The 22847-nt window shown below is 42.0% G+C and overlaps 1 protein-coding gene across 5 annotated transcripts in view; it reads left to right on the top strand.

Annotated features, from left to right (window-relative positions):
• The window catches only part of TANGO2 (transport and golgi organization 2 homolog), an 83539-nt gene extending 61996 nt beyond the window's left edge, over nt 1-21543 (top strand). For 4 of the 5 annotated variants that reach the window (XM_050924113.1, XM_050924112.1, XM_050924116.1 and 1 more), the window contains 4 exons: nt 3046-3116; nt 6625-6778; nt 9638-9742; nt 17114-21543. In XM_050924113.1, coding sequence (XP_050780070.1) covers nt 3046-3116; nt 6625-6778; nt 9638-9742; nt 17114-17234 — 451 coding nt within the window. In that variant the 3' untranslated portion in view covers nt 17235-21543. The remainder of the gene's footprint in view (nt 1-3045; nt 3117-6624; nt 6779-9637; nt 9743-17113) is intronic. The other variant, XM_050924117.1, reaches the window with a different exon arrangement.
• Nucleotides 21544-22847: the final 1304 nt, after the last annotated feature.

Consider the following 22847-nt stretch of genomic DNA (forward strand, 5'->3'; position numbering starts at 1 on the left):
CCATAAAAGTAAGGAAAAAGAACTGTTGTGGGATGGTCCGACTTCAGATATCCTCCCACTAAACAAATGACTTTGTAAGCAGGGAATAAGTTGAGAAAACAGCTATGTTAATTTATAAATGGAAAAGTGTGAAGTTTGAATTTAAATGCAAAAATACAGAAACTTCACTCTGGCACATTTTACAAGCAATGTATTCCTTAATCTTTTCTAGCATTTTTCATGCAAAGTCCTTATGCACAGCATGGGTGCAGCTTAAGTGGCAGCAGCGCTTCCACAGGGGTGAGGGAGTGATCAATTGGCAATGCTATGCTGAGGCTCCCAGTTGTCATGTCTTTGCGTTGTGGGCATCTGTTTGCAGAGAACTGGAGTGATCCTCAAACAGCCATGAGATTATGTTAACTCTTTTTCTATCAGCCTGGGCTGGTTTTGAACTGGCATCTTAATGGTGAAAAGAAAAATGCTGATTCTTCTTCTTCATATGACTGCTATAAATACAGAGCAACAACTATAATTTTACATTAAGATTTAGGTTAAGCCAGATAATTTTGTCTAGAGTAGCAGAGTGTATTGCTGTGATGCCTCCTTCGTATTTGTGAATTGAGCATTGATTGGTTATATCAGGGGTAGGCAACCTATGGCATGGGTGCTGAAGGCGGCACACAAGCTGATTTTCAGTGGCACTCACGCTGCCTAGGTCCTGGTCATTGGTCTGAGAGGCTCTGCATTTTAATTTAATTTTAAATGAAGCTCCTTAAACATTTTGAAACCTTATTTACTTTACATGCAGCAATAGTTTAGATATATATTATAGACTTATAGAAAGAGACCTTCTAAAAACATTAAAATATGTTACTGGCACGCGAAACCTTAAATTAGAGTGAATAAATGAAGACTCGGCACACCGCTTCTGAAAGGTTGCTGACCCCTGGGTTATATTTTCCATGGTCCATTCTGGGTGACCACAGTTGCACACTGGAGAGTATTTAATTTTCCATTTTTGCAGCAAGTATCTGCATCTGGCATGGTTTATGCAGACACAGTTTAGGGTTGCCCATGAATTTCATGGGAGATCGAAGCCAAGGATCGTCTGCATTGGGTTTTTCACAAGGTGTTTATTTGTGACTTTTTGTGCATTCCATTTGGCTTTTCAAGCTTTGTCAGGTTGTAGTTTCATTGTTGAAGGTTAAATGCATGCGTCCAAAAAGGGCTTATGCAACTTCAGGCGGTGGTGAGGGATGTTGTTAAGCTATTAGTGCCTGTCTTTTTATCTGATGGAAAAACAAGGAACTAGAAATGGTTCATAGGCTGTACTATACTGCCTCCTACTCATACAATATTCAATTTTGCTGAAAGTTCTTAATCCAAAAAGAGAACTTGTCTCAGGGGATAATGTTTGAGGTTTGTATATAATAAATTAAAGCCTCCAGTACAGTTGTAATTTATTTATTGGTGACTAGAGTAATGCCTGTTTTCATGGTAAATAAGAAGTAAATCACTGGAGTGAAATACAGCTTGATATGATCTCATAGCTGTGTCCAGGCCAATAAACTGATAGCAGTTTGAGGAATTGCTTTTACATGTCAGCATAAGGGAACAAAGGATGCTGAGAGTGAACAATCTAATGGTAGCTTATGATCTTTTTTCCTTCCCTTTCCTATAAGAGATAAAAATTTTGAAAATTGATAACTTGTCTGATTTCCTTGTCACTTGACTTGAATTTGACATGCTGCCAACATCGGCTAGGCTATTTAAAATTCAGATTTGTTCAGGCAGACTCGAATTCTATATAAATATGCTGATCTCAGCCCTGCCAAGCAAAAGAGTTCTCATTAGCTATGTTGTAGGACTGCCCTGAAAAGTTCTAGTCTGGACACTATTTCACGGTGTCTACTAAACTGTGCATCCAGTGATATTAAAAATATAGAGAGTTCACACATCCAGTAGCTGCACTTCATTGAAAGGAGCCTGCAGCTGCATTTCTCTTGAGACAAATATTATGTCTTATCATATTTCTAATGAGAGGGTATAAAAATGATTTGTCAAATGGCCCACAGTAACTGGCTTTCTAGAACAAACTGGAAATTTAAATGAATTTATAGAAAAGTGCTGCTGTTTGCCTCAGTGGATTGTTCTTTTGAAGTCAGGCAGCCAGAAAACAAACAAACACTTTCCAAGTAATGGAATCTTTACTTTCAGGAGTCTGATTTGTCTTGTGTACCCCAAGTTTCACCTCTCTTAAAAACTACTTGTTTACAAAATGAGATGAAAATACAGAAGTGTCATAGCACACTATTACTGAAAAAGTGCTTACTTTCTAGTTTTTACCACATAATTATAAAAATTAATCAATTGGAATATAAACATTGTACTTGCATTTCAGTTTATAGTATATAGAGCAGTATAAACAAGTCATTGTATGAAGTTTTAGTTTGTACTGACTTTTAGTGCTCTTTATGTAACCTGTTGTAAAACTAGGCAAATATCTAGATTCATAGACTTTAGGGTCAGAAGAGACCAATGTGATCATCTAGTCTGACCTCATGCACAAAGCAGGCCACAGAACCCTACCCATACACTTCTATAACAAACCCCTAACCTATGTCCAAGTTATTGAAGTCTTCAAATTGTGGTTTGAAGACCTCAAGCTGCAGAGAATGCGTTGATGTACCCAGTGGAAGACCTTTGAGTACCTCCAGGGGTATGCATAACCCCTGGTTGAGAACCACTGATTTAGAACATACACACTGCTCACTAAGCCAAGTTACAAAGCATCCTGTGAAGTATTTTTGTAGTTTTTATTAGCTTTTTTACAATGACTTTTAAAAGTGAGATTGATGCAAGTATTTCATGTGTGATTGTAAAGGGAAGGAGGTTGATTATAACTGATCAACAGATCTCTGAGCAGTATAGCCAGATAATAGTAATAGGGAAAATGTCTTGCTGTATTGAAGGTTGCAGGAAATTAGAACTTAATCAAAGATATGAGTTGTCACTTGGCAAGGAGAAAAAGTTATTATTTATTTTTATTTTATTTTATTTTTTTAGCACCGCCAAGGGAGATGTAATTTGCTACTATGGAAATAAAGGAGAACCAGAACCTATCTTCCTAAATGCTGGTGGGTTTATTTTATAAAGTTTTGAACATTATTGTTGCCCTTTTTAAAGAAGTGAAATGTGTGTTTATTTGCTCTAAGTTTTTAGTTATAAAGAGGAAAAAATCAGAGAGGATAATACATACTTAAGTAATTAATTTTTTTAATTTTATGGCACATTCTGTTATGGGTAAAATGTATTTTTTGCCTTTTTATTTTAAATCCTTTTTGTGAAAACTCATAAATAAAGCATTAGTTAATAAAAAATTCATGTTATGGCCCAGTCCTACAATTTTTTCTATGCAGGTGGAGCCCCACTGCAGTCAGTGGGGCTATTCCCCATGCTGATATCACTGCAGAACTGAGGCCTATGTCTTTATGGGTGATATTTTCAAAACCACTCAGCTTTGACTTCTCATAGAAATCAGTGGTAATAGTCCCACTGACATAAATGGAAGCAGAGTTTCTCCTATTGACATCAGCTATCATTTCTCACTTACTATCAAGATGTTGACCCGTAGCTAAAATTGGCATACGATGCCAGCCTGCAACGCCCACTTGTTAAATTTTGAACAAGCTGCTACTTGCAGTTGGGAGGAATGAGTACCCCATTAATATCTACAAAATCATTATCCCCTAAATCTCTTCTGTGCCATGATGCTTACAGAAAAACTTGACAGTTATTAGGCTGCAGGTGTGCTGAGACCACTGCATATCATGCAGAACAACAGTGTCTCATTGTTTCTTTGTACTCCCCACTTGGCCTGTCTGTCTCCATCTGTTTGTTTTATAATTAGATTATAAACTCTTTGGGGCAGGGACTGTCTTTTTGTTCTGTGTTTGTACAACGCCTAGCACAATGTGGCCATAGGTCATGACGAGGACTTCAAGGCCCTTCAAGTACTAAGTAACAGTATGTTGGGAAAATGCAGAGCACTTTTGAAAAATCCCACCTTTAGTATAGTAAATTCAAAATTAATTCTCTAACTTCAAATTCTCACATTTACCCCCCCCCTTTTTTTGTGATTTGGCATATTTTGTCATAACAATTATGTCATAAATAACATTTCTTTTTATTTGAATCCTTAGATTTGCTGACAGCACATGTACTCATCCTTGCATGAGTAAACATTACAAAACATGAATCCAAAATTCCAACACCAAAAGTCTGAATTTTTTTTTGAATGGTCAGAAATAAAACTTTCTGAACAATGTAGCTTTTAAGAACAGTTTACTGTGTGTTGTTTAATGCTGATGGCATCTTTATTTTGCCTTTTATAAGGTTAATGGGATACTCTCAGTAAGCAAATAGTTAAAATGGGAATTATAACTCCTTTAAAACACATCCTCTTGAACAGCAACAAAAAAGGCTGATAATTCCTAACCCTTTTAAATAAAGATTTGTACAAACAAATTTGCTGGCAATCTGCTTGCCCATATATCTTTCACACTTCATGACCACCATCTAGTTTGACACAGTTCAGAATGTTTGGCATGCTGTGCACAAGACGAACCCAGAACCAGATTAACAAAACTGTTGCAGGCCAGGATTTGGAAAAGCATCTGCAGTGCCTGCCTTCGCTATATGTCAAGCCCCTGCCTTCAAGAGCACAAAATTTAATCATTAATCATAATAAAAACCGTCAGGCAGGATGGCAGTCATGCTGTTTGGGGAGAGAACTGGAGGTCATAGTCCAGGTGCACATGGATATTATGTGTAGTGTGGAAGTGATATGCATGGTCTCCAGTGACTGCTTTTGTTGCATTCTGTGTAATCCCTCTGTGCCAATCTCTGGCATGTTCTTCCAGATGAAAGCATAACTGTCATAGTGGCAGCTGTTGACGGAAAAGTTAGCATGTAGAAAGAAAGCAACCCAGGATGATAGCATGGGTAAAATGTATATATAATCTCTTCCATTTCTTTGATAAACCGCTTCAGAATCTGGGGTAACCTGCCAGTAATAAAAGTGGGGACTTGACACACTTAATAGATGCGGGTGTGTGTTTGTGTGTGTGAGAGAGACAGAGAGAGAGAATACTGTTCTGAAAGACTAGCAACTTTTATTCTTGTTGCAGTTTAAAAAATAATTGCATTACAAAAACCAGGTATCTGTAGAATGTAGCAGAGCTATTCCTGATCTCCACATATCAACAAAAAATTCATTCTCGATAGATCTGGCCTCCTAAGAGAGAGCTGAGTTTGGGAGGATCTTTACATTGTTCAGCCAGTGCTTTTTCTCTTGGAATGTTGCCAGGAAATGTAGGGCACCATTGAGGAGCAACTTCCCTGCTGTCATCAGTGAGTGCAGAATTATTCAAGAGTCACGTCAGAGAGAAAAGTGAATTATGTGATTAAAAGCAATAAACTGGATAGACTAGATTGCAAAATGTACTAAGTAATTCTAAAGATACCTTGCCATAAATTACCAAACCAGAGGTTTATGGTAATTGCTGCAGATGAGGATTAGAATAAAACTGAGAAACAAATAAAATCACTCTTTTTAACACTGTGGAATACATAACCAAACCCTAATGTGTGCTAGGAGAGCTCCAGTCTCCTGCCTAGTACCAGGACATACGTTTTATAAGCATATCTAATTATAAAGATTAGCTAGGGAATCATTTGACTGAGATTAAAAGTGATGAAATCTGTACGAGAACTGTAAATCGCCAGAAAATCCTTTCTAAGGTTCTGTATGCTAGCAGCTGTAGAGATAGAATGCTGCTGGAAGTGATCCATAGGGATTCTTCTGTGAATGCATGAGACTTTTAAAATCTAGAACAGTTAACACATCGCCTCTTGTTAATGATGCCTTGTACCATTTATTTGATGGAGTTCAAAGCTGGAAGGATTGTTGGTTTTATTTTTGTGAAGTAACTGCAGTGTCACAGTTATGAGGGTTTTTTTTTTCAAGTTTAGGTTATACAGTATACTAATACTTCCGTTACAATGTCTTCCGCCTGAAAAAGCCTTTTCTTGAAATTGCACCTGATTTCACATCTCTACCTACATTTCATTAATAGCTGTGGCAAAATCCTGTGATTCAGTTAATATTTAGTATCCTTAGTGTGATGATCCATAGCTTTTTTTTTTTTTTTTTTTTAGTAAAACTGTCAGACTAAAATTTTGTGTTCCAAAACAAAGAGAGAGCTTTTTTTTTTATGAAGAGTTAAGCATCTGGAAATGAGACTTTACATTAACTGATTTTTTTTATTAGAATACTACGTTTCTCTTTCCCACATGAGTTAATACTTTCTACAGTATTGGAGGCAGAAATGGTGGGAGGGTAGGTGGGAATGGAGTAAGTGCTGAAGATAAGCAAATTTGCATGAGAAAAGATGACAAAAGGTCTATGATTTTTGCTGACAGGGCTTGATTTATTTCCTCCTTCAAACCCTGAAGGATGAGGCAATGTTACGTTTTTGGCTGTGTTGCATATATGTTAACTTTTTCACCCCACAGAAATGCTTAACAAACATTTTCTCACCTGCCCCCAAGTTTTTTTTAATATTTATTAATTTCAATATTCAGGAATCTATGGATTGAGTAATTCTCTGTTGGATACTCCATGGAAGAAACTTCAGTATGGAAAGCAGCTTTTCACAGAGGTGATCAAGCAAAGTCAGGACCTTGCCAAAGAAGACCTGGTGCAGGAGCTCATTAAAGTGCTGAATAATCAAGACCCGTAAGAACATAACCCACATTTTACTTAACATGAACTACAAACATTTTAAAACTCACCTACAAAAGCTGTGTTAAAGTAATGCTAAAGCTTCAGCTTATATTTAACCAAAGCCAAGTAAAGGTAAAATAATATACTTCCCTTCCCCCTTGGAACAAATTCCAGCCCTACTGATTTGACTTTTTGTGTTTTGAAGGCAGATATAGACCTACATGACATTATCACTGCAAAAGCAGCATTAGTGTGGATCTGTATTCTGACTTATCAGTACCTTATTCCTTCAAGATTACTCCTGCCAGGGCAGGAGTAGAGCATGCAATATATAGAACGGATAAGTCATGATAAACTAAAACATGCTTACCATAACTCCTGATCGCAGATGTTGCCCTAGCTCGAGCCACAGGTTTGGGGTGGCTCAGGACAGGGGTCAGTAGTGACTCTGTTTAGCTGCCCCTCTTGACACATATGTAATAAATACAGCCTGATTTTGGCCCGTAGGTGCAGTGTATGAGTTTGCATAAAACACTAGTCCGAGCCCACATATCTGGCTCTAAGACTAAGCTTGATAAGTTTATGGAGGGGATGGTATGATGGAATGGCCTAATTTTGGCAATTAATTTGGCAATTGATTTTTGATTATCAGCAGGTAAGTATGCCCAGTGGTCTGTGATGGGATGTTAGATGGGATGGGATCTGAGTTACTACAGAGAATTCTTTCCTGGGTGCTGGTTGATGAGTCTTGCCCACATGCTCAGGGTTTAACTGACCACCATATTTGGGGTCAGGAAGGAATTTTCCTCCAGGGCAGATTGGCAGAGGCCCTGGAAGTTTTTCGCCTTCCTTTGCAGCATGGGGCATGGGTCACTTGCTGGAGGATTCTTCAAACCACAATTTGAGGACTTTAATAATTCAGACATAGGTTAGGGGTTCATTATAGAAGTGGATGGGTAAGATTCTGTGGCCTGCTTTGTGCAGGAGGTCAGACTAGATGATCATAATGGTCCCTTCTGACCTTAAAGTCTGAGTCTGAGGACCATAACAGTTATCTTACATAAACACCTACCTCCGCTTGAATAACGTGCATTTTCTTGAATGCAGATTTGAAGTTCCCTATCTTTTGTCAGCTTAATCTGGTTTTTTAAAAAATTAAGTGTTTGTGTGGTATTTCCAAAGCTTCAAAAGAAGTGAAAAATTTCTCATGACAAGATGAGGGCTTTAGAAAACTGAACTGAGTGTTTAAGTTGTGCATCTGTTCTGCTATTTTTACTATGCATTCGATATTACAGATGAAAAACACTGATGTGCTTCAAAAAACTTGCTATGCTGTACTGTTAATTTAGAAAAGAGAGTCCTCGTGGCACCTTAGAGACTAACAAACTTATTTAGACAAATTTATTGGGGCAATTTAGCAGTAAGACAGCCAACTTTTAGGGTACTACACAACTCAAATGCACATGCACTCAAGATCTTGCAGTTGTGCTAATAGACATCAAGAGTATCACTTTGGTTTCAAAAGGGGAGTGTCTTAAAGGTAACTTTAAAGTTCAAAACTTGAAAAATAAATGGCTGAGATTTTTTCAAAGAAGCCAACAGGAATTAAGAACTAAAGATATCTTTCATATGAAATATTTGGCACTTCATAAGCATTAATTCTGTGAGCTATCTAATAGGTTTATTGGATGAGATTTAATTCTCACAACAAGCCCACCTTAGGATCTCTTCCTCTGTTGGTACCATGCATGATATGCTTTTAGTGACTCCCTCTCTCTACACTTTTGTATAAACAGTCTGACTTTGTGCTATTTCCCACAAAGAAAACTAGTGTGATCTGGGACACTGTGTTTTAATAACAGTAACTAAAGTCATGTCAAACTGCATCCTCTTTGTGGCGCAGGAAAAACTCTAGAAAAACAGGACTGAATCACTCAGTCTCCTTTCACTCTCTTCTTTGGCGCTCCAAGTGCCTAACTGGCTTCTGAACTTCGTCTCGTTTTGATAGACACTGACACAAGCTGGCCTGTGGTAGGAGGCAGAAACGTGAGCAGTGATGGGGATGAAAGAGGCAGAGAACCACGCACAGCGATAGGGTGCAGAAAATAGTATTTTAAGTTTGTCTTTACAAATTTCAATTTGATTTGTCAGTCATTGACATCATGAGCTATATTTTTTTCCACATTTGTGGGACCATGATCTAGTGTTAAGAGTGAAAGGCAGGAAAACTAGGTATCATTCCCAGCTCTGCTATGGACTCTGTGACCTTGGACTCTTTCTCTGTAGGGTGTTGAGGTTTCATTAATTACAGTTTACAGATCTCAGTACCACCTTACCATCGCAATACACTTTACCATGGCAAACTTGTTTACTTTGGAAATTTATTAAGCATTGTGCAATATAATTTGCCATTTCCTCCAACTGTTTCTTGGAAGTTGCAGACAGGTTTCTGTCCAAAACAAAATAAATCTCCATGAGTCCATCTTGAATAATACTTGTTTTTTACACTTTGTATTTTAAGTTACTTGATAATAAAAGAGGTATTCTTTTATTTCAGAAGACACTACAAATACGGAAAGAAAGGAATAGCAATGAAAGGAAAAATCATTACAAATATTTAATTAATAGAAAGCTGATTAAATGAAAGGTTAAGTCCTTGAGACATTTTCTCTTGGAAACAGCTGACAAACCTTTTTATCTTTGGTCCCTTCTTTTCATGTTTCTTTTTTAAAAATCACATTTTACTTTGACATTTTGCCTTTTCTTTTTTATCATTATCATCAAGCTGTGTGTTGATTATAGTTAGTACGTGTAGGAGGGTTTGTTTTGTATTAATTCTGGGTAAGAGTAATAGTGCTATTTATTTTTCAGTCAGCTACCGGATCCTGCATTGGAGGATCAAGGAAAGGAGCATGTGCAACATGTACTGAACGAATATGCCGCTTTGTGTGTTCGTTGCCCTGGATATGGAACAAGGTAAAAGAAATACTTCAAGGCAAAATAGGCAATTGTTGTATCAAGACATGTATCTAAAGTCAAATGTTACCATAAAATGTAACATTCTAGACCATAAAATGGGTTTGTTCAGTCAATTTAATATCTATGCATAAGTTTAGTCACATGTAATCCATAGATTATCTTTTTATTGTGATCTTTTATTCCTTAGCTTTGTGTCTGACATTGCTTGAAATGCCCATCAGTACCTGCTTTACAATTTGTCACACTTACTAATGATGCTAGCTATAACTTCCTTAAAGTTAAGTAGCTTTACCCTTTCAAAAATGCTCTTTTTTTAATATCACACTTCTTCCTGTTCAGAACACCAGCTTCAGAAAGTTTTCAGTTTTTTTTCCAGTTTGACTGAACCGAAAAAAAATTGGAGGAGACTCATTTCAGATGGCCCCAAAACAGAATTTTTTCGGCGTTGCCTAAATGAATCATTTAACCAAAAAAAAATTCATTTTTAGTTTTAGTTTGATTTTGGGTATTTTTACCATTTTTTGTTTAAATCTAGCTAAATTTGGAAAAGAAACATCATTTCAGAATCAAGTCAAAATACTTATTTTGAAACTGTCGAAACAAAGCATTTCAACTCTTTTTGGGGAAAAAATTGTATACTTTCAGCTGAAAACAATTGCTGACTTCAACCTGAATTTGGGAGTAATTTCGATCAATTCAGATCTCCATTTTTTGGCAAGCAAACTACTTACCTGAAAGATTTTACCCTGCGCTACTTGTCTCAGCTTTGTCTATTACTGCTCTGCTCAGCTCCATGAGCCAGCATATTAGCAAAGTGACAGATCTGCTAGCAAGTGATGAGTTATATTGAACATCAGAAAGTATTGGTACATTATACTGACCCGCTTCAACTTCTGATTCCAAACATGAAGTAAACATAGCGCTGTATGGAAGAATATAACCCTTTTTATTTGTCTCTTCTACCTAAGTAAGTGGAGAAATAGACTTGATTCTAAAAGAAAAATGTATACTGTATGCCTAGCTATATTAGGGGTTTATTATAGTCAAATCACTATAATAGCTAGGTGCCATATTCACAGATTAAGAACTATTATGATCAGCAGAATCCTGGTCTGCTCCATCTTCTCCTAATTTGTGCTTGCTTTCTTTAGTGAGGTATTTTCACTTTCTCTCTCCAGGAAGAAAGCAGTAAACATGAATCAGTTATTGTTATGAGAAGGCTTGCACGATATACATCTTGCATCCTAACCTGAAGATTCCTAGAGGCAGAGAATTCCTCAGCTAAGGGTCTGCCAGGGAGAATAAACTGACTTCCCCACAATCACTGGCTCAGTCAATCATGGCATTTCCATTGCTCTAGCTGTCTTAGTGCATAAATGAGTGAGAGGTAGTCTCTGAAATGGCTGGTCCTCATTTCCTAGGGGGTTTTAAAAAATAACATCAGAACCTTTAAACAGATTTGGAGAGAACTGACTGAGAACTAACTGATCTGGAGAGAACTGACTGCATTGCAAAATGCAGAGCACTGCTTTGATGTGTAATAAAATACATGCAGAAACATGGCCAGTTTATTTATGTACTGGGTACAAAAGTTCTGAAGGAATAATGGAGAGAAATACTTGTTTTTGTGTTTCATTGGTTGTACTCTGCCAATTTTAGGGAAAGGAGAAATGGCATTCGATGTTCATAGACTAAATATTTAGACATAGTTTTGACCTATTCCCAATACATCAGTGTGATGAAGTGGGAGTCTTCTTAATGTTTTCTCTGAATACTGTGTTGGTGCCTCAGTGTCCCCTATGCAGTTCTTAAGTATCTAGGTGGTGGAATAAGGGTGTGTGATTGCTGCAGAGCAAGAGGCCAGTGCACCTAAATGCCTGACGCTCTGTCTCCTAGCAACTGATGGCCTGGGCCCCTTCTCTGCAAGGTGCCAACTGTAGGTGTTGGAGACAGAGGTCAGGTGACCGCCTGGCCCCAGGAAAGGAACTGAGCAAAGGAAGAGGAGCTGGAGGGGGGTTTCAGTCTGGAGCTGGCTGGGAATGAGGAGTGAAGTGCAGACGTGGGGTCTGGCTCGCTGCCCGCCATAATGGACCCGGCCGAGAGGTCCGGTTCGCTGTACCAAGCTCTGTTTTAGACCGTGTTCCTGTCATCGAATAAACCTCTGTTTTACTTGCTGGCTGAGAGTCACGTCTGACTGCAAAGTGAGGGTGCAGGACCCTGTCGCTGACCCAAGACCCCACTGGGGCGGGCTCCCTGTGGGAAGCACATGGAGGGGCAGAGGATGCTGAATGCTCCAAGGGGAGACCCAGGAGGTGAAGCCACGTGAGCTTCTTGCCCTGAAAACAGTCTACTGCAAGGGAGAGGAGGCTCCCCAAAGTCCTGACTGGCTTTGTGGGGAGCAGTTCCAGAGTATCACCCAGGGACTCTGTGACAACTGGTGGCAGGGGTGGGATGTACTGCACCCCATGAATGGTGATTCTTGCAGTAAGTGACTGGGGAGCAGTAAAACCAAGTGGGGATACCGAGGGCCGGACATGCTGAAGGCTCAGAGAGGGACGGTCTCAGGGGGCAGTTAACCTCTGGGAGTGTGTGACCAGCGAGAAGGACTGTTGAAGTAACGGGGTCCCCCTGAGGACTGCAGCTAGCAGTCTCAGGGGAGGAGGAGCTTGCAGCTCGACCCTGGCAAAGAGGTGGTGATCACGAGAAGGGCTGGCACACCAGGGGTTCTTCCTGGAAGTCATGGGGGAGCCAAGAGCACACAGGCCTGTGAGTCCAGAGCAACTTAGGCCATCACTTCACCGTTCCCATCACCATCTCCTTAAGAAGGACATTGTGATTCTGTGCAAAAAGAGAGGGTTAGGCGTTGGGAAGTTCACCAAGGCACAGTTAATCGTGCAATTGGAGGAGGAGGACCACTCTGAGGAGCAGATTCCTGACCCAAATGGGGCTATAAGAGGATCTGGGAGCAGCAGCCAGGCATCCCCCAGAGTCTGGTTCCCAAGCAGACAATGGTCTTCACGATTGAGTTCCCCATCAGGGGATCACAGACGGATGGGATTGGAGCAGAGCCCAAGAGAGCGAAAGGACCGTGAGAGAGAGCAGGAGCCCGAGGAAAAGCTGCAGGAGAAGCAACAGCAGCCTGGACTGGCGATGGTGGAGTGGAGAGGCATGGGGGCTTCCCCGGGGTCAATGGGGAGACACACTTGGGGTGGCGAGACCCTGGGACAGAGAGGAGTGTGGTGGTGCAGCCGCAGATGCTGAGGGGCTGTGGGACATGGGTGAAAGTCCCCGGGGTGAAGCCCCTCACTCTGCCTATATCCCGGATCCCTGTGCAGACCCAGGAGGGGTCGGGCTGGCTGGTCGTTGGGGTTCTCCAGGATATCGGCTGGGAGACCCTGTTGGGGGGTGACTGTGTCTCTTTGGGACAGGATCCAGGCCCTGCTCCTGCTCCTGTAATGGCCGAGGATTTGAATTTAAATCCAGGAAACCAATTGGCTAGGATTGAAATGGTCGGTGAAAATGCAAATGACCTGGCTGGCACCGGGGAGGGGCTGCTGGGGTCCAGATACCTGCAATCCTGTAACCAGAGCCCTGGGGCTGAGTGGGACAAAGGGATGTTCCCCACCCCACTGCACATCGGAGAGGGGGCTCACACTGGCTCTGATGCTGTGACCAGAGCAGAGAGCTCGCTGCCTGCCCCCACTGGGACAGCAAGGGCAGTGCTGAGCAAGGTGGGAGCTGAGACCTCAGCTGAGTGGGGGGACACCCAGGCAGGGCAGGTCTGCTGCCAACCGGGTTTGCCTGGTCCAGACGTGCTGCTGGGAAGTGATTACACAGCAGGGAGGGAGCTACCAGGGACAGGGCTTGGGGGGCTGTGACCTCAGGCCCAGCCAGCGAGAGGAGCAAGTCCCACTCCCTTCCCCAGCAGCTGAATTCCAGACCAAGCTGCAGAAGGATCCCTCCTTGGAGAAGCTGAGGGAACTTGCTGGCCACAGTGCTGCAAACTCTCTTGGGGAAGTATCAGAGGGGTAGCCGTGTTAGTCTGGATCTGTAAAAGCAGCAAAGAATCCTGTGGCACCTTATAGACTAACAGACGTGCATCTGACGAAGTGGGTATTCACCCACGAAAGCTCATGCTCCAAAACTTCTGTTAGTCTATAAGGTGCCACAGGATTCTTTGCTGCTTCTCTTGGGGAAGGCTGCAGGGACAGAGTCCTGCGGGAGAAGGGATTCCTGTATCGGGAATGGGCTCCCCAAGGGGAAGTAGAACTGGGGGGAATTGGGAGGCAGCTGGTGGGGCCCCAGGAATCCACAGGATTCTTCCCTTTCGAGCTGCTGGATGGGAGGAGAGTGAGGGGACCCCTAGACCTGAAAGGGGAGGATTGGGAGGAAAAGGGAGAAGACTCCCTGGTGGATCTCTTCCCTGAGGTGGGAGCCAATCTCTCCATCAGGTGTTCCCCCATTCAGAGTCACTGGGAAAGCAGCCCAGAACCCGGAGAGAGAGGTCAAGGACATGCTGGCTTTAGATGTGATCCAGCTGTTCAACAGCCTATGGGCCTCACCCGTGGGGCTGGTCGCCAAGGGAGACAGGATGATCTGGTTCTGTGGGGACTATCGGAAGCTTAAAGTCATCACGGTGTCCAATGCCATCCCCATGCCTAGGCCTGGGGAGATTCTAGACAAGCTAAGGGAGATGGAGAACTTGGCCTTGGTGTACACTGATAACATGTGCATCTTTAGCCAGACCTGGGAGGAACAGGTGTCCCAGGTAAAGAGGGTGCTGGGCTGCCTCAAGGAGGTGGGACTGATGGTAGAAGCTGGAAAGTGTAAGGTGGAGACGGCAGAGGTGTTGTATCTGCGCCAGAAGGTGGGGAGCGGCTGCCCAAGCCCAGAGCTGGCCAAGGCCAAGATGGGGGCTCTTAACCAAGAGAGCCTGAATTGCAGACCAGAGTGTTGGGAGAAGACCCCATCCCAGTTTGAACCCCAGGGGTATTGGGGTGGCAAAAGGGTTTGGGCTGCATAAACCTTCGCACATGCGGCCTGCAAGTGCCATCAAGCACACGCGACCTAAGGGAGGGCGTGAGACTGGACTGTCCTGGTGTAACTCACACCAAGGAATGGGAGAGATACTGGGGCATCCAGGGGGACATCGGTGGGTTCGAACTTCCCCAGGTCACTGGCTAAAGTGACCTTGCTCAGTTCGGTCTCGAAGGGGGGAGAGATGTGACGAAGTGGGAATGTTCTTAATGTTTTCTCTGAATACTGTATTGGTGCCTCAGTGTCCCCTATGCAGTTCTTAAGTTTCTAGGTGGTGGAATAAGGGTGTGTGATTGCTGCAGAGCAAGGGGCCAGTGCACCTAAAAGCCTGACACTCTGTCTCCTAGCAACTGATGGCGTGGGCCCCTTCTCTGCAAGGTGCCAACTGAAGGTGTTGGAGACGGAGGTCAGGTGACCTCCTGGCCTTGGAAAGGAACTGAGCAGAGGAGGAGGAGCTGGAGGGGGTTTCAGTCTGGAGCTGGTTGGGGATGAGGAGTGAAGTGCAGATGTGGGGGTCTGGCTCGCTGCCCCCCAGAATGGACCCGGACGAGGGGTCTGGTTCACTGTACCAAGCTCTGTTTCAGACCGTGTTCCTGTCATCGAATAAACCTCTGTTTTACTTGCTGGCTGAGAGTCATGTCTGACTGCAAAGTGAGGGTGCAGGACCTTATGGCTTCCCCAGGGCCCTGCTGGGGCGGGCTCACTGTGGGAAGCACGGGGCAGAGGATGCTGAATGCTCCAAGGGGAGACCCAGGAGGTGAAGCCGTGTGAGCTTCTTGCCCTGAAAACAGTCTGCTGCAAGGGAGAGGAGGCTCCCCAAAGTCCTGACTGGCTTTGTGGGGAGCAGTTCCAGAGCATTGCCCAGGGACTCCGTGACAATCAGTCCCTTTAGCTCATCATGCCAGGTCTAGTATTTCCCAACTCTCAGCATAGGGAAACTTAAATCCTCAAACTTGCTGGCTTAATTATCCCAGACACTCAAAGTTGTCTTGCGTGAAAATATCAGATGCATTTTCGTCTGTGTTGGAATTACTATACACGTACATTGAAACATTGCTGCTGACAATATGTATCTTAAGACATCACTAGCCTTAGGAGAGAACACATGGAGTCACACCGTTCACAATTAATGGTTCTGAATGTGGGAGTCAAAGTGGAATAAACCCCCAATATACGACAGAATAGGAAGTGTGTGGCAAACATGTAATGATATGTAAGCAGAATTAGTCTAACCTATTTTTTACCATTGCTGTTTCTTTATTTAGGACTTCAGTTCTAATTAATACTGCACAGGTCATCTCATCCAGCAATCTCCAAACTCTTCAGAAACATTATGCCTTACATCCCATTCAGGCAGTTGTACCCATTTTGCAGATGGGTGAGCAGGGGTGATTTGACCCATGTCACAGAATTAGTGGTAGCATTAGGCATGGAACTCAGAAGTGTGGACTGCCAATCTTTTGAGTGAATTGGTAGACTAAATTGCCTGTGTGAAAATGCAATTCATGTAAAACAGAGGTCTGTTGACCAGTACGTAGGTGTTCCTGAACATCTGTGATTTATGGCTATACTAATTAGTGCTGGTAATCAAGGCTAAAGTGGACTGCAAGTTCTCATGCCTTCACAACGAAGCCTGATTTTTTTGGCTGTGTAAATCAGAAGTAGTTGCACTGAAGTCAGTGGAGTTACACATAGCAGTTTTACATCTGTATGTGAGCAGACTTGCATCTCAGTGTTCAGAAATTGCTCTTTGGAGATATTGTGCTCCTCAGGAGAGAAACGGAGAGGTTCTTTGTATGACCTTGTGTCCTCAGGTGGTGATTAGTGGTATTCTGGGCTGGTGAGCAATATGGCTGAGGAGATTTGTGTGGGCATTTGATACAAAATAGAAGAATGCAGAAGTGAGTTAATATAAATAAGCAGCAAGAATATGTGTGTCTGATAATATTCATGCCAACTAAATGCTACCAGGTAAAATTTATTTTCAGGCTGGAACTGACTTGAACATATTCAGCAATTAAAAAGCTTATCATTAGTCTTTTCTGCTATTTATTGTTCTCCTTATCTGTCAGCCTAAAGCTTTGTGTTGCCTTAATAAGTGCAGCAGTGAAGCAAGATAGTACAGAGTTTGATTCAGTGTAATGTAGTAGGGGGAATCCAAGTTAATCCTTCTTCAAATCTGAGTTTTTATTGGTGTTTTTCAGACCTATTTCTATGTGATACTATTGTGGTCAAGCGAAATTAATGGAAAAATGTAGGTTTAAGTATTATTGTGCAAATGGTTAACAAAAATAAAGTTTAATTTTTTTTTCTTCCCTTATTTTCTTTCAGAACTAACACAGTCATTCTCATTGATGCAGAAGGACATGTAACTTTCACAGAGCGCACCATGCTCAATGCAGATATCAGCCAATGGAAAACAAGCACCTATCAATTCAAACTGGAAACTTAACAACTTTCCATTTGAATGGATCATGATAAAAGAAACGAGAACAAGCCATTGAACTCCACTGAAGGCTTTGTACCAGTCTCCAGCACCCAGAGATGGAAAGGAAAAGCTTATTAAATCCATAGCATACCCTAGAAACTACCAAAATCTTTTGCACAAAACCAAGGAAAGAGAGGTTTTTACAGTAAAATTTTGGCTGGATTAAAAATGTGTTGCTTCTTGTGCAAGTCTTTGTTTTAAGTTTAAAGGGACACAGTTTATTTTCTAGGCATGATTTTTAAACTATATTGTTAATATCTAGGGGATTGGTCCTACAAGCTGTTGAGTGTTTCTTACGAGGTGCTAAGTGTCCTTAGCTCCTTTTGATTTCAATCAGAGCTGAAGGTATGCAGCACTTGGGAAGATCAGGTCCTATGTTAAAGTTCAAAGATTTTCAGAATCTAACTTAAACCTTCAGAGTCAATTGTGATAACTTTTCGCACTTCACTCCACTTGGACAAGGACAAACTAGTCAGATGCACATTTATTTATGGTTGATTTCTAGTCACTTTGTGAACTGGCACAACTATGTAATGTGACTTCTGGAAGTGATCCCTAGGAATGGTAGTTATGTGAATTATAAAAAAAAAAATTCCATTGGAATTTTACAAAAAAACATTTCTATTGATCTTAGAACATAAAGTTTTTAGAAAATCTGTGTCTGCCTTTTCAACATATGTTTGTAGGGCAGAGGTGGGCAAACTTTTTGGCCCAAGGGCCACATCGGGATTGCACAACTACATGGAGGGCCGGGTAGGTAAGGCTGTGCCTCCCCAAACAGCCTGGCCTCTGCCCCCCCCCACTTCCTGCCCCTGACTGCCCCCCATAGAACCCCCAACCCATCCAACCCCCCACTTCTCCTTGTCCCCTAACTGCCCGCTATCCAACCTCCCTGACTGCCCCAACCCTTATCCACACCCCACCCCTGACAGCCCCCCATGGGTCTCCTGCCCCCTATCCAACTGCCCTCTGCTCTTTGTCCTCTGACCACCCCCTCCTGGGACCCTCCCATCCCCTTATCCAAACCCCCCTGCTCCCTGTCCCCTGACTGCCCTCCTGACCCCTATCCACATCCAGGCCCCCTGGGACTCACTCCCAACCGTCCCTGTTCCCCATCGCCTGACCGCTCCCTCAGAACCTCTGCCCCCTCTTCCCTGCTTGTCTCCCAGGACCCCCTGCTCCTGTCCCCTTACCAGCAGCATGAGCTCGCAGCCACAACACCCGGCCAGAGCCAGCTGTGCTCCCCATGCTGCCCAGCGGGAGCGGCAGGTCAGAGCGTAGCCTGCGTGGCTGCGGGGGAGGCGGAACCACAGGGGAGGGCCCAAGGACTAGGCTCCCCAGCCAGGAGCTCAGGGGTCGGGCAGGATGGTCCTGCCCATGGGCTGGAATTTGCCCACATCTGTTGTAGGTTTTTTGATCATGGATGTGGGCATCAGTGAATGTATGTTATGTTTGCAGAATTGGTTGTTTTTAGTGTAATATAACCATTTTTCAGACACATACAATAGTGTTTGGCATAGGGAAAAGGGTTGTTGTTCTTCACAAGTCTGTTTTCCGTTAAATAGCACAGGGTTGAGTAAAGTGATTTATGTTGTACTGTCTTTCTCAGTTTTATCCCATACTTGTTTCTGATGAGGGAATGAAACTGAAGTTTGGGTCTGTGCTCTTTAATCTCTTGCTGAGAAGAGATTAAAGCATCCTGGAGTGTGATGGACTTATCTCTGAAGTGAAGGGATCAGCTGCTCTGTATTATGGCACCTTGTTGCCTTCAGTCTAACCAGCAATGTAGGCCTCTTTTTTTTTTTTTTTTCTTCTAGACTGATAACTAGTAGGATATGTTTGCAAACCAAAAGTGAACTATATGAAGTATATACTTATGCTTTTTTGTAAGCTTTGGTTTTAGCTTTATTTCTGTACTGGTGTAATTAAAAGCTGGGAGTGATTGCTGATATTTTATGATAGAAGAGAATATGTGTTACATGGTGACATGATTACAATATTAGCGTGCTGGAAAAAATCAGGTGTTAAATACACTTCCCGTGTTCCTGTAAGCTGTAGATTATAAAGCTGGTTATTTAAATGTATGTTTTCTTTCCATTAGTCGGTGCCAATGGTGGGTGATGGAGAGAATCTCTTGCTAATGTCAAAATATTTTAAAATCCTAGATTATTTTGCTGCCATTATGGTTGTACTTTATTCCAAATGCCAAACCTTAAATACTGATTTGACTCATTGACGCTCCCTTCCCCCCGCCTTTTCATTGAGTGTGTTCTTTACTGTGATGTTCAGAGAGTTGTAGAAAGGATTGCAATATAGCAGTATTTCCTCTATTGCTCACACAGAGGTTCAGTTGTTTTCTCTACTCAGGGCCTATATTTTGTATTGAAATGCTTAGAGGAAACTGAGGCCTCTTAAGGTGTTGTCTGTGGTGTGAGTGGAAACCAGATTTCTCACTGGGGATATATTAGGGTTGCAAAAGGCCATTTCCAAGGTAATGACTGTCTGGAGATTCCAAAGCAATAGTCTTATTAGTTATTTCCTTCCCCTGATCATTTTAGATAAGAGTTTTGCCTGTTTAAATATTTCTAGCGGTACCAGGCTACACTTGCATGCTTACCTGAGCATGTGCTTAAGTGCTTTGCTGGATCAGGGCCACACTGTGTAACAAATGTACAAGTGCACCTTCTGACAAATTTTAAGTACCAGACTTTTACCGCAGCTCTCACAATCACAGTTGCACCTGTTTGTGACTCATGCACCTGGCTGGTTGGCATTGAACTTCGTTTCATTGGGGGGGGACTCCCAGATTTCCTTCTCCTGAGCTGTGAGAGGAGTTTACTGTTTCTTTATGTGGCTGGTTATTCTATCAAATAAATTCATGGGTGTGTGTGTGTGTGTGTGTGTGTGTGTGTGTGTATATGTGTGTGTGTGTGTGTATATACATAGTAGTCTGCTGTACTTGCAAACATGATGAATCTAAACACAGAAGGCCAAAAATAGTCCATAATCAGGAATATAATGGAATTACTTTACAATTAATGGTAAAAAATATCTCATTCAAACAGATTCTATAACCCAGCCAGTTGGTATTCCGTAGTGGTGAAGGATTCTGATTTAGTCCTGTCAGTGTTTGGTTGAGCCTTGAACCTCTAAGCTTTTGTCAATGTAGTACTAAAAAGCTGCTTTTAAATTTGAGATTGACAACTGGCAAGTGTGTATTTAACTTTTGTTATTACTAAAAGTATTTTAACTAATCATTCACAATCTATTTCTATATGTCAGAAACACTGCCAAAGTATGAATGGCTAAAATTTGACCTACATCTAAACTTGTTACCTACATGGAAAGTAGAAATACTTGCAATTGCTTTTCATCCTCAAAATGTTTTACAAACATCAGTCTTCAGAACAGCCCTTTGAATTAAGTAAGTATTAAAGTGAAGTATTAACCGATTTTACAGATGAGGAAATTGAGACAGAGGCTTGTCACTTTATCCAGAGGCAAATTGTCAGTGTCGGAGCTTGGGTTCGACCATAGGTAATCTTAACTTCCTTTCCTGCAATTTAAATCAGTCTCTTGATGGCTGGGTTTTATTTTCATTCAATATATCCAACTTCTAATTGCTGAGAGTTAAAATGAAGACGACCATTGTTTCTGGGGGACTCTACAAAATATGTTAAGTTCCTCTGCTGGCTTTATCATAGCAGTTAATACAGTGACCCCAGCTTTTACTCTTGTTGAAGTTTATGGGAGTTTTGCCCTTGACTTCAGTGGAAACAGGATCAGGCCCTCTGTTCCCAGAGCTGCACTGATATCAGGAATGGTACCAGAGCATGGAAGTGTTCTGGTATAATTAATTGTATAAGCTGATGTTCATTGCAAAGTGCTAATTTTAGTTGCATTCAATCACTGGAAAAAGTCAACTGCAAGCAAGTGACAAGACAAAATTGACAGAGGAGGCATTTTATTTTTATAAGGTATTTTAAAAAGAGGGAATATCAAATGTAAAACTACAAATTGCATTATTGGGTGACATGTTTTTAGGTTTCTTGCTGTGAAATTAAATTGTGTGGGGTATCTTTTTCAAGTCAAGGTTACAGCAGCTTTTTCTCCTACCAAACAGTTTTTTCCACTTTGATAATAATGAGAAGGATTTTTAAATACAATTTATAATTCTTGATTCTATTTTTTGCCTTTTTAAGCTATTTTAAATTTTGTCATTTGTATATCTGTATTCAAAGCCAGAGTCAGAATAAATTGTTTGGTGACCAAATCTTTGCCACCCTAATAAATTGTGTATGTGTTTTGTACTTGTGTGCACATGAGATGGGATAAAGAGACACTCGGATTAATAGGGAGTAGAAATAAAAGATAGATGTAGAATGACATCTCTTTCCAACAGTTTTTTTTCCTTTTAGGGTGCGTTTTCAAAACTGCTCAGCATTGACCTATCAGTATGGCCAAAAAGTTAACATACAACAGAATAGGGGGGAAGTTGTGGTCACGTGCCAGTGTTCAGCTGCACAAGTTTGACACTTTTTCAGTAAATTTCTCTGTGGATTGTGGGAATAAATGCTCAAAATTAAATGCAAAATTCTTTTGGAAATGGGGTGGAAATTGCATATTGTGTTTGAGTAGATGAATGGATACAATAGAAGAGGAATGAACTGAGTGGCTTCCCCCACTTCAGCTCAGAGGCAGGCATACACACACATTGCTTTTCTGGTGACACCAATACATCCCTGCGAAAGCCTGTTTGATATCTTTCCCTCACTCCTCCTTTCTCTGCAATAGAGCTGTAGTTTGGGGTAACTTTCCTTTTTTCCCCCTCCTCTCTCATCTCATCATGAGCATTTTTGTCATCTTCTGTCAGCTTGTGAAATTCTCTCTACATTGTGCCATATTCTTCAGCCTGTACCTCCTCACACAGTGTGGAGTGGGAGAGGTACTGGAGGCAGTCTTCCTCAGCAGAATCCACCTTGCATCTAGCTATTACCAGTGACTTCTTGTGGCCTTAGCCCTCTGCTGGTACTTGCTGCACAGCCCTCCTTGCAGCTTCTCAGGATTCAGACTAGTCCTGCGCCACACCTTTTGCCAATGTCTGTCTTCTAAGCAGCTGCCCCTTTTCTCAGCATGTTTAACAAATGCCACTCCATGCACAGCGGGACCAGATGGAAAATGTGAAGGCCCTTTAACAGCCCATGGCTATCTCCCTCCCTGTCGCAGCCTCTTGTTCCTCTTGGATCGTTCAAGGAAGCATTGGAAATATAATTACTAATCCTCACCTAGATATGTAGGGAAGTCATAAAGTGCTTGCTCATATATATTTCCCTGTTGGTGTGCAGTCACCCCATGCACTCAAGTTTGGATATTTTTGGCCAGCACTGTCTGTTAAGACCCACACCTGCACCCTGAATGTCTTAGTGACTCAAGCCCAAGAGCATAAATGGTGGGACAACCCTACCCATCCTTCAGTTCCTTCTCACTACCTGTGGCTGAGTCAGAACTTCGACAGTATCCAAGCCTCCTGCTCACTCTAATCCCTTCCTGTTTTTTGTAAATAGTTGTTGTGCCACA

Source organism: Gopherus flavomarginatus, chromosome 15 (genome assembly GCF_025201925.1).
Source record: "Gopherus flavomarginatus isolate rGopFla2 chromosome 15, rGopFla2.mat.asm, whole genome shotgun sequence".
Lineage (NCBI taxonomy): Eukaryota > Metazoa > Chordata > Testudines > Testudinidae > Gopherus > Gopherus flavomarginatus.